We start from the raw sequence: 11,642 nt of genomic DNA, 5'->3' as shown, positions 1-11,642 counted from the left end.
TGCATGAAAGTTACAGGTTAGCATATAAATGCTAAATAACTGCTCAATAATTTCTACTAAATGAATACTTTGAGCAGTGCAGACGCTTTAATAAAATAAAAAAACGAAAACAAAACGTGAGTGTATACCCTGCATTTTCTTTCCCTCTATGTAATGCTTGTACTGTCTCTCTTTTACGAGCTCATGGCTAGCGGAATACCTTCATTAAAAATTACAAATTATATCAGGACAAAGAATTCAAAAACAAATGGAAAAGGAAAAGCATAAATCATTTTTCCTCTATTTTTCAAAGACCTTGGCCAATATCTAATAATATTTAAACTTGAAATTTGAGGAAAACTATATTATTTTATGATTAATTTTTATTAATAGGCAGTAAAAATAAAAAATAAAAGTATCATATCAATCCATACTTGAGAGTGTAGACGTCCATGGCCTTGCATTTATTTATTCGACAGTACTAGAATAGTACTTTTACTCTCAATCTAATCTATCTCTTGATGATCTCCCCATTGGATGACGAGGTACGTACGAGGAAAGACGGTATAAAAAAAATTCAAAAAGTGGACGTGGCCATGGGTAAAACAAACAGGGCAAGATTGTAATTTGAGAGGGCATTGACACATCCGTCCGCTTACAGCCACCTGACCTGACCATGTTGTTTTAATATTATTTTGAACGTATTCTGAGTCTTTGTTTTTGTGTTGGTGGTATGTTTTTTTAAAATTTTAGATTTTTTTATTTTATTAGACTGATATTAAAAATTAAAAAAATATTTTAATAAGTTGCAAACGAAAAAATATTTTAAAAAAACAGCATAGTAACAAACACTAGGAGAAACAAAGCAAATAAAAAAACAAAGAGAGACGTTAGCTTATGGCATGTGATCCTTTGACTGCAGTTTGCCTTCTGATCTTCAAAAATCAAATTTTGAAGCTAGACAAACAGACTATAAATATAAAGAACAAACCCCCTCAACGAAAAGAAAGAATAATTTGATTGATTCTCTTTCATTTCTTGTAACCACTTGGTTTTATTGCAACCTCAAATCATGAGCCACATCAAAAACCCATGTACTTTGTAGCGGTAACTAGCTAGTGGAATTATGGTTTTGGTGAATCCTGCAAGGAATTGAGCTTTTGGGTTTCGAAAAGTTAAACTCCCCTTTTTTGTTAAGAATGGAAACAATGGCGAAGAAGAGTTGTGGTGGGGGAGGATTTGAGAAGAAGAGGAAAGATGGGTCTGAGTTACTGACCGATTCAAGAGAGAGTAGCAACTCTAGTTCTGGGAGTAGTTCTAGTGAGGTAGCTAGGACAAATAATGGGTGTGCTTCACCATCTCCTCTGGGCTGGCCTATAAGGAAATCTGGAGAGTGCAAGAGCTTGGTCTCTATTGGAAATGGAAGTGAAGAAAAGAAAGCCCATTTGGAGGATTCAAAATTCAGAAAGCTAGGATCAAAGCTTTCAGGTTGGTTTTGGTGCTTTTTTACTTTTTTTCAGTTATAGATAGATGCCTCTCATGTTTCAAAAAATTCAAATTTCAAAATTGCCATTTTTTTATTTTTTGATTGAGGTATATGCCCACTTTATGATTATTAGGAAGCTGACTTTTTCTCCATTTCTTTTGGGGGTTATTTTGTGTAGAGATTGACATGATGAAGGAGAGGTTTGCAAAATTGTTGCTTGGTGAGGATATGTCAGGGTCTGGAAAAGGGGTTTGCACAGCTTTGGCTATATCAAATGCCATCACCAATTTGTGTGGTATGATCTCTTTCTCTCTCAATCCGTGTTGTGTGTGTGGAACCTTGGTTCCCAGTTCTGCAGTTTCATTTTAATTTGATCTTGGTTATGCAACATGTAGGTCATGTTTTTGGGCAACTGTGGAGACTAGAGCCATTGCCTGCAGAGAAGAAATCAATGTGGAGAAGAGAGATGGAGTTACTTCTTTGTGTTGGAGATCACATTGTGGAATTAATACCCTCCTGGCAGACATTTCCTGATGGTAGTAAGCTTGAGGTAATTCTAATTATGGTCCCAATTTTAGAAATGTACAATGGAAATTTGCTCGCAAGGTCAAGGAAAAGAATAAGAATCTTAGAACAGACCTTAATTAAGCAATTTGGCTGTTGGATTTTAGTTTCTCGACTGTTCTGATGATAAACCAACATAACATGACTGTAATATATGGTTCCCCTCCACAATCCGTGTATTTATTTTCAACAATCTGATAACTAATTCTTGAACTGTGTACTGTTTATAGCCTAAAATTTATTCTAGGATGTATTCAAGCTGTCGTTTCCGTACCCTTGTGTGAAGAAAGCTTGTGCTAGTTGAGATTTTTAGGATAGAGTCCCCGAGAAAAAGAAGATCCAATTAATTCATTTGAAATCAACTCAATTTTTCCTTTTCATTTGTTTGTTTTTCGATGTAATTAGTTTCTGCATTTTGCAGGTCATGACTTGCAGGCTTAGATCCGATCTTTTTATAAATCTACCAGCTCTGAGTAAACTAGACAATATGCTTCTTGTAAGATTTAGCCCTACTTGTTACTTTAATCTCTCTCCCTCTCTCTTCATATCTGATCATTTTGGAAGTCATTAGTCTGTTCCCTTCAATGACAGGAAGTTTTAGATAGTTTCACGGACACAGAGTTTTGGTATGTTGATCAAGGGATTGTAGCCCCAGATGCAGATGGGTCAGCCTCTTTCCGTAAAACAATACAGAGGCAAGAAGAAAAATGGTGGCTACCTGTACCCCGTGTCCCAGCTGGTGGTCTCAGTAATGATACAAGAAAGCAGTTGAACCACACACGTGAATGCACCAATCAAATACTGAAAGCTGCAATGGCAATCAACAGTGTCGCTTTAGCTGAAATGGATATTCCTGACTCGTACTTGGAAGCTCTTCCAAAGGTTAAATCTGGCAATGCACCATATTTTTTTGTTCTGTTCCTGTGTCAAACTTTGCTTGTTTTTTTGTTATGTTATGGAATCAACACTGCATTCACAATTTTCTCAATATTTCCTAATTATATGCTCAACTTTTTTGTATTGACTTGATTCCATTGATCCAAATCTTTATGTTTCTTTCTAATATTGTAGGCAGTTTCTGGTTTATCATATGTGTTTAAATGTAAAGTAGACGCATTTCATGAATCTTCTGATGAGGCACCATAACTTTCAATGATTTGCATAGATTTTTCTGTGTTAAGGGTATGTGACAGTCGGTTGTTAATTTATTTTCAGAATGGGAGAGCTTGTCTAGGGGACCTTGTGTACCGATATATTACTTCAGACCAGTTCTCTGCAGAGTGCCTGCTTGATTGCCTTGACCTGTCATCTGAACATGTTGCTCTGGATATTGCAAATCGTGTGGAATCAGCAATTTATGTATGGCGTCGGAGAGCTCATTCAAGACCCCCACCTAATCCAAACCGCTCCACTACAAAGTCATCATGGGAGATGGTCAAGGACTTAATAGTCGATGGAGATAAGAGGGAATTGCTTGCAGAAAGAGCTGAAAGTCTCCTGCTTTCCTTGAAGCAGTGGTTCCCTAATCTAACCCAGACCACCTTGGACACCAGCAAAATCCAATTCAACAAGGTTAGCTCTCTCTCACTCGCTCCATTGTTACTTCAACCCCACCATCCCCACCTTTTCTGTTTCCTAAATTCTTCGTATCAACTTGACTTGTTTTTCAACTTTTAGGATGTTGGGAAATCAATTATCGAGAGCTATTCAAGAGTTCTGGAGAGCTTGGCGTTTAATATTGTGGCCCGAATTGATGACTTGTTATACGTGGATGACTTGACTAAACATTCGGACAAATTGTCTTCGGTTCCAACAGTCAGTGTGATTTCTCACAAGAAGGTTTCAATTCCCTACTCTGTGCCTGTCTCAGGCACTTCATACAAAACAACATTTAGTACACCGAGCTTTTCACCTATGCCGCTTATTAGTCCTGTACGGGGAGAGAGAACTCCATTCCTCCACAATATCACCACTTCCAACAACGATAACAACAAGCCTCACCGTCGTGGTTTTGGTGTGAAGAGAGTTCTGACGAACTATCTTGGTGTTGATTCAAGACCAAAGATGTGTGGTAATACAAACGAAGGATCATGTCCAAATCCAAAGACAAATCTAAGAGAGGATTTGGGGCCGGAAAAGGACTCGCCGACCCAAAAAAATGTGACTAAATTGTCTCAAAGTGCTCCCAAATATATTGTAACCTGACAAGGAAAATTGAAATATAGCTTGAGAATTAGGATTGTTCATGCTGGAGAACCTTCTGATATTTTTTGTTGTTTACGATTTTAATTTCTTCTTTGAGTTCTTGATTGCTACTGTCAATAGCTTTATATTCAAACCAAAAAAAGTTTGATTTTCTTTGAGCTATTGTTTGTTATTGTCAGTAGCTTTTTCCCATTTCATTTCGCGACACGGAGTAAAAAATTTCTTCGATTATGGGGCATTCCGAGAATTGAACTCGGGACCTCTCGCACCCTAAGCGAGAATCATACCACTAGACCAAATGCCCATTTTGATAAAAAAGTAGTCAAATCATTCAAATAAACATACAACATATGTTATAACACAGAAATTAATAGTTATGATTTTCTTATGCTATGCCATGTTCAGTCTTAAAAATAATTTATTTCGAAGAAATTCATACGAGAATAGTAATTTATATAAGAAGGTTGATTAACCATGCTTGAAAAAAAAAATTAAAATTAATATTCTATAAGTTTTAGCATAGTTAATAACTATATAAACTTTTAGTGATTTTTAGAGGACTCGAACTCATAACTATTAGAAAACAAACTCAAAATTTAACCAATTAAATTACTTTTAAAATTATTTTATTTTTAATTTTTTTTATATAAGTTTTTTATCCTTTTATTTTGTACAATGAAATGTTTAAGTTTATATAAATTAGTCAAATACTAGTATCATTAACACTAACTCTAAAAATAATATTTAAATTAATGTAAATTGTTACGTTAGCGAATGAATCAAATCATAGTTGAAATTTAAAAAACAATAGTTAATATATATATATATATATATATATATATATTAATTTTATTTTTGAACTATGTTTTGATTCATTTGCTAACGTAACAATTTACATTAATTTAAATATTATTTTTAATGCTAGTGTTCATCATACCAGTTTTTGATTAATTTATATCAATTTAAACATTTCATTGCACAAAATAAAAGGTTAAAATACCTATATAAACAAAATTAAAGATGTGGTTGTTAATATGATAACTACTGTAGATTTATATGATCGTTAATTTCAGAGTATGTGAGATTAATCGATATATGTAAAAACTGATCTGGACATCAACGTTAATAAAAAAAATTAAAGATGAAATAATTGGGTAATTTAACTAGTCAGACCTTGAGTTTGTTCCTCAATGGTTATGAATTCGAGTCCTCTCAGGGTTGTTGAAAGCTTATATAGTCATTAACTTCAGGGCTCGTAGGATTAGTTAAGGTATGCGCAAACTGACTCGGACATCCATATTAATAATAAAAAAATTAAAGATGAAACATTTGATTGCAAAGATTAGGAAAGTTATTTCATATAAATAGATAAATAAATAAATAAACAAACTTGTAATTGCAAAGAAAATATTTATATTTATCACAATAAAAATAAAATGTTTCATAACACCCTCTACTCTTTAAATAGCAGCCTCATTTGTGTTTTTATACGGGTGGATTTAAAAATCTTAAACGTTTATTCCATAAAGAATCAAGGAATCAATCATATCTTATATGAAAAACAATATTCAAAGATATCACTCGTGAAGTTTTGGTGGCAGCTCAATTTGATGATCTAAGAGAATAAATGTTTTGGCTTTGCTATGCTTATAAAAAAAACCCTTCTCTAACCGATTACAAGAGAAACAAATAAAAACATGTCATATTATTTTTTTCTTTTTTAAACAAAATGTTTTTCTTTAACTGAGTACCACGAACAATCGATATCACTTATACATGATGTCTTGAAAGACTGTCATGTGCTGGATAAAAAAAAAAAAAAACAATTCCATAAGATAAATGTTTTTTTTCTTTTCAGCAGAGGCCCTGTTGGGTTAGTTTACGCTAGTTTTTTTTACTGGCTCTACACAATATGTCATATTATTTTTTTATAAAAATTGTAAAAATAACAGGAAGTCAAAAGTTTGATGTATAATAGATGAAGAATTTTTAAAAGATGAAATATTGAATAATATTTTTAAAAAAATTAAAATACTAGCACATTGGATCGACCAGGACTAACTGTATTTAACCCATAAAATTCTTGATTTGAGGTATAAGCTCGTGACGACACTATGAATTCCAAACCGAAATATGATGCAATCCAAACCATTCTTTTTAAAGAAAAAAGAAAAATTTAAGATTCCAGTAATTGACTTGATTGAATCCGTTAAATCAAGTTAATTTAATAATATGATTAAAAAATAACAATGAATAATACATAAAAAAACTGAGATAACCCATGTCATTTTAAAAATTAGTGAAAATCATATAGAAACAAAAAAAACCTAATATTTAAATAATTAAATATTGAAGAATAAAACTTGAAAAATATGATACAACAAAACAAAATAAATAATTCTTTTACCTCAATCCACACAACAGGCTAAATACTCTTTTTATAACCTTAAAATATGTTACAGTAAATAGAGATAATGACATTATAGGTAATATATTTTTTGAAATAAATATTAAGCAATTAATTTCATTTAATTTAAAAAACATTATTTAAAAATAAGCAAAATATAATAAAGAAAAAATACATAAAAAACCCAGATATAACTCAAGTAATTTTTAAAAGCAATGAAAAATTCTATATAAAGAAAAAAACTTAAATTACAAGGTTTAATATCTAGTTAAATCAAATATCAATTGATGGAACTACAAAACATGATTTAAAAAAAAAGAAAAATTCAACAAATTAACCTAGAAAAATCTCTTAAATCTAAATTAATTTCTCAATCTTGCAACCCGTTAAATTCTAGACTTTGAGTTAATTAAGAAACTTAATTTAATGTTGAAGAATAAAATCAGAAAAAAATCAATCTTAAAAACTTGACAAGATTAAAGAATAAAAAAAAAAAAATAAGAATAAATTTTGATATGTAAATATAACTACTAATGATGAAATTATAAATTTTTTTAATAAAAAATATCCAAAATAAAATAAATAATAATAAAAACAAGAAACAAATCTAAGATAATAAAAAAAAGGCAATGCACTACTATAATTTACTGTGAATTAAGGCATCTGTAGTGGTTTTCCCACACCAAAAAGGTTCTACTAATTCGGTAGACAATTGACAATAAAAATAACTATATTAATATTATGAAAAAACTCTTCTCAACAAAGTCGTTGTAGTATAGTGGTGAGTATTCCCGCCTGTCACGCGGGTGACCCGGGTTCGATCCCCGGCAACGGCGCATCTTTTTTCTCTCTCCTCCTTCATTCACATTTTGCCCCTTTCAAAGAAAGAAAGCGTAATGCGCACTCTTATTTACGTCGTGACACGTTGCATAAAGTCCAAAAAACCGTCCTCTCTCCTTGTCCAAACAAATCGTCACTCTCACTCTTCCTCTTTACCTTTTCGCAACTTCCTTCTCCATTTCCTACGAGGAGAAGCTCAAAACCAGAAAAACAAACCCTAAACAGTCACTCAAGGAAATCCCACAATTTCCCACATAAACCCTCCCCTGCTTTAACACTCCATCCCTCTTCACCATCCGATCTGTCAATTTCAAATCCCAATGACAACCAGCATCCATATCACCGCCTTAGACGGGATCGTAAATGTGAACTCCCTCTTCACACTAGCCGTCTTCATTGGCCTAGCTTGGAACCCAACTGATCCCAGCAACACTCTTATTGGCCCCAATGACCCCATCTCCTGCTCTCCAAGCCCCAAAATCGCTGAAGATTTGATCGCCTTCCACGTGTACTCATTCAGCTCCTTTCTCTTCTCTAGCCTGATCGCTCTCGCTCTTAAACAAGCTATCAGGGTCGCTAAAACTTCAAATCACACTCATGGAAATTATTTGGAGGCGGCTGAGCTTATGTTAGCGCACGTGAATAAGAGTTTGATTCGGGTTGGGATGTTGGTTTCGGGTATTGGGTCGGTTTGTGGATGCGTGTTCTTGATGCTGGCGCTTGTTAATGTTGTTCAGTTAAAGCTTGGTAGTTTGGGTTGTGGAAACGGACATGTTTATGCTGCTGTTGTTCCGCTTGTTATTTTGGTTCCTGTTGCCCTTTTGGTTTATGTTTCAATTGTTTTGTACGCTTTTACTCGCTAGTTGTGTTAATGAAGTATTTAATGTTGTGTGATTTATGTGAGAGGATAATTGTATCCAATGACGTAAAAAATGGGAAGTGTTTCTTCCATGTTGTAGGCTTTCCGATATCAAATACATGTGCAAGTTGGTTTTATTAATGGACTTGAGAAGTGATTTTAGTATGTTTTTGTGATTTGTGTTACGTAGGCTTAAATTGTTTATAGAATGATGCTATTCGTCTTCAAATATCATAACAAATCAGTTTGCCCGAGAACAAGCGGAGTACAATGGATAGTTCGAGATAAATAGGATCACTGTTGTTTGTGTTTGTTGCATCATCCGCATGATATCAGGGTCTGTGTTTCCTTTTCCCTTTTTTTAATGTTTGATTTGGCATAATTTAATGTGGGCGGTGTAATTAATCATTAATGATAGGTGCGATAAAAATGGTGGGAAATGTTTTGGAGTTGTTTTGGCAGAAAGAGGAAGTAGAAAAGCGGGAGGCTTAATGATGGTGAGATGGACTAGTAATCTTGGGTTGAGTTATGACTAGAGAGTAGAATTAAGGAGAAGTGGGATCATGCTTCCACTTATATGGATCTGATTTCTTAGCAGGTTAGTGAGAATAGTCCAGTGATATGGGATAGGCAATTAGTGTAAGATGGACAAGCACTCGTGCAAGAAAGTCTAGACGTGGAACCATGTTGCAACAAGCAAGGGGAAGCATGTATTAAGGTTTACTGTGGTAGGCTCGTGTCAAATATAGCTTGTGAGGTAATAGATTTACAATCAAGGAGCGAGTTGAAATGGAAATGGCAATACGCTATTAGAGGATGAACACTGTTCATTGAGTATAGACGATTAAGGGTGTAAAACTTGAGGGGTTTTTGTTTCTTTCTTCCCCTAGTGCAAATCATTAAGGTTTCAGTTTAATGGCTCTCTACTTCCCTGGATAAGGACTATACTGCTATTTCGTAATCGGAGTACAATCAGGCAATGGAAACCCCTTAGATTCCTTTTCATGGGGGAAAAAACGTGACAGCAATAATGCTGAAATATGGTAGATGATGTTTTGTCCTTTGCTGGATCCTCATTAGGATGATCCTAGAACTTTTACCTGACAAAATGAGTTTTGCCTTGGTTCTTATAATCGCTGGTTGTCTACATATTCCTAGTTTTCATTTATTGTCTCTTCTGTTTGTCCTGTGGGTATGTTCTATTTGGTCTTCACCTCCGGTACTCTATGTTACCTCACCAAAGTAAGCTATATTAATTTAACATTTTTGATGGTGTTGAAGGGTCTATTGTGAGATATGGTTGGGGTGATGGGGAGGGGAAATTGTCTTGGAGATATCTGAAAGAACAAATTGCTGCTCTAGACTGTGTCGAACTCCAATTAAGTTGAAGCAAAACTTTTATATCAACATTTTGAAAATCCACATGGAAGAGCAGAAGTGAAGGAACTATAAGGCTGTGAGTGCAGCTGTTGGATTGATGTTGCGTAGAGAGAAGATGGAAATGATTTGATTAGCCTTTATCGTTTTTTTTCCTTTGTGAAGGATAAATGCATTTTGTTTCTCCTCTGTCAAGAATTCGAAGTTGCCTACATGATGGAATTGGCAGTGGATTCTGATGAAGGTCAGTGATTCTATACTTGCAGGACAGAGATTAACATTTAGCGTTATGTCTTTTCTATTGTTACATACCCAAATAAATATTCCAGGGAAAAAGGTCAGCGGGTGCAATCGATCATTTCTACAAGTGGTGTGTTCTGGTAAGCTACTCTTGGTCATGTGGTGTCTTGCACTACTACCTGTTACTTTAGAGCATTTGGAGAGGAAACTCGGAATCTTTCACAGTAGTGTGAACATTAGAGGGCAATAACGGTGACATCTTCATAGATTTGAGTACACTGCTATGCTGTCAATTGCTCATGAAAAGCTCCCATTTTCCCCTTTGAGAAACACTAAAAAGCAATGGAATGGTTCCGAAGACTTTTAGGGAGCACTTGCCGTCATTGGCTAAAATTTACCAGTTAAGTTTGGAATCCAATGTGGAAGGAGTAGGTATTGCAATAAACAAAATGACCTTTTACTTGTAGTGCTACTTTCACTATGGTTTACGAGATTCAAGTGCAAGCACCATTCAGGTGCTAGTTTAAGTATAAAATCCTGCGAGGTAGAGCACTACCTGTGCTCTTCATTGAAGAAATGGCAACTCCAATGAAGAACATTTGCTTTGTTATGTTTCTTGCAACTCTCAGCATTGCTTTGTTCAATCAAGTTGACGGGGCTGGTGAATGTGGGAAAACCACTACTCCTGACAAAGAGGCATTCAAGCTGGCTCCTTGTGCATCAGCAGCACAGGATGAGAATGCTTCAGTTTCTAGCCAATGTTGCGCCCAGGTTAAGAAAATTGAACAGAATCCAGCCTGCCTATGCACTGTTATGCTTCGAACACAGCTAAGATCTCTGGAATCGACCCAGAAATTGCAATGACAATTCCCAAACGTTGCAACATTGCTGATCGTCCTGTGGGCTACAAGTGTGGAGGTAGGTTCACAAATTCCCTCTGTTTCAAGTCTTCTATATTTCTTCCTGTTGCCTTTCTCTTGTTTTTCTCAGTATCAGTATGATTTATTGACTACTATTGTAACCGTTTAAATTTGCTTCTTTTCTCTTGCAGCTTACACTTTACCCTGAAGAATGAATAGCATGAACAGCGCTCCCCCTGTAATGTACTTCTACCAACCTGCTGGAGTTCATATTCTTGTCGCTAGTTCTTCTAGCTACCAAATTTAATGTAACATCCAGACATCTGAATAATAAATAAACTGTTGGTGTTTAATCTCCTTTGGACCGATCAATTGCGTTTTGTTTTCGTTTTTTTATTTTTCCCAGCAGATTCCCTTTCTTTCTAATGTAAATTAGTCCACCGCCCACTGCCCTAGTTCTTCGACCCGTCGGACAGGCCGTGGTTTACAGCTACAATTTGATGGCATGAAAATAGAAGAGGGAACTCCTCTGCGCAAATGGGCTTGAATATCATGGAAAGAAGAGCATGGGTCTCCATAGTGCTCTATTAATCGGACTTGCAGACTATGTGGATCAACAAACTTTAAAACTAGTATTGAGTGGCCATTAGATATTCGTGCTGCTTGAGATACCCGATTCAAGAATAAAAGACAGTTCTTCTCGAATCATGTGTTTAAATAATTAACAAGGCAGGCGCAATCATGATCTACTCATGTCTCTACCATTTCCAGTTGCTGATTTGCAGGGAGCAATTCTAGTTCATACAAGTTAATAATTCTCCATTT

The 11,642-nt window shown here is 34.9% G+C and overlaps 2 protein-coding genes, 1 long non-coding RNA gene and 2 other non-coding genes across 5 annotated transcripts; 4 read left to right on the top strand and 1 right to left on the bottom strand.

The window, feature by feature from the left end:
* Positions 1-863: 863 nt before the first annotated feature.
* LOC133695817 (rop guanine nucleotide exchange factor 5-like) lies at positions 864-4,396 on the top strand. Its single transcript, XM_062117767.1, has 7 exons — positions 864-1,467; positions 1,644-1,760; positions 1,861-2,015; positions 2,451-2,525; positions 2,621-2,911; positions 3,245-3,601; positions 3,707-4,396. Exons 1-7 carry the CDS (start codon positions 1,179-1,181, stop codon positions 4,232-4,234), a joined length of 1,812 nt encoding a protein of 603 aa, XP_061973751.1. The 5' UTR covers positions 864-1,178; the 3' UTR covers positions 4,235-4,396.
* Positions 4,397-4,466: 70 nt separating this feature from the next.
* TRNAP-AGG (transfer RNA proline (anticodon AGG)) lies at positions 4,467-4,538 on the bottom strand. Its single transcript has one exon. It is a non-coding gene; the product is annotated as a tRNA-Pro (tRNA).
* A 2,867-nt stretch (positions 4,539-7,405) lies between these two features.
* On the top strand, positions 7,406-7,477 carry TRNAD-GUC (transfer RNA aspartic acid (anticodon GUC)). The gene has a single exon. It is a non-coding gene; the product is annotated as a tRNA-Asp (tRNA).
* A 101-nt stretch (positions 7,478-7,578) lies between these two features.
* Positions 7,579-8,481, top strand: LOC133697702 (uncharacterized). Its single transcript, XM_062120443.1, has one exon. It carries the CDS (start codon positions 7,802-7,804, stop codon positions 8,342-8,344), a length of 543 nt encoding a protein of 180 aa, XP_061976427.1. The 5' UTR covers positions 7,579-7,801; the 3' UTR covers positions 8,345-8,481.
* Positions 8,482-10,622: 2,141 nt separating this feature from the next.
* On the top strand, positions 10,623-11,170 carry LOC133697704 (uncharacterized). Its single transcript, XR_009842913.1, has 2 exons — positions 10,623-10,875; positions 11,009-11,170. It is a non-coding gene; the product is annotated as an uncharacterized LOC133697704 (long non-coding RNA).
* The last annotated feature ends 472 nt before the right edge of the window (positions 11,171-11,642 follow it).

Source organism: Populus nigra, chromosome 6, assembly GCF_951802175.1.
Source record: "Populus nigra chromosome 6, ddPopNigr1.1, whole genome shotgun sequence".
NCBI lineage: Eukaryota > Viridiplantae > Streptophyta > Magnoliopsida > Malpighiales > Salicaceae > Populus > Populus nigra.
This window is presented reverse-complemented; position numbering and strand designations above follow the sequence as displayed.

Bases quoted from the DNA above. Each gene is read 5' to 3' on its own strand.
- LOC133695817 (XM_062117767.1), top strand. From the start codon at position 1,179: ATGGAAACAATGGCGAAGAAGAGTTGTGGTGGGGGAGGATTTGAGAAG. The intron at 2,016-2,450 runs GTAATTCTAATT...TGCATTTTGCAG, and splicing joins CTGATGGTAGTAAGCTTGAG to GTCATGACTTGCAGGCTTAG. The intron at 3,602-3,706 runs GTTAGCTCTCTC...TTCAACTTTTAG, and splicing joins GCAAAATCCAATTCAACAAG to GATGTTGGGAAATCAATTAT.
- LOC133697702 (XM_062120443.1), top strand. From the start codon at position 7,802: ATGACAACCAGCATCCATATCACCGCCTTAGACGGGATCGTAAATGTG.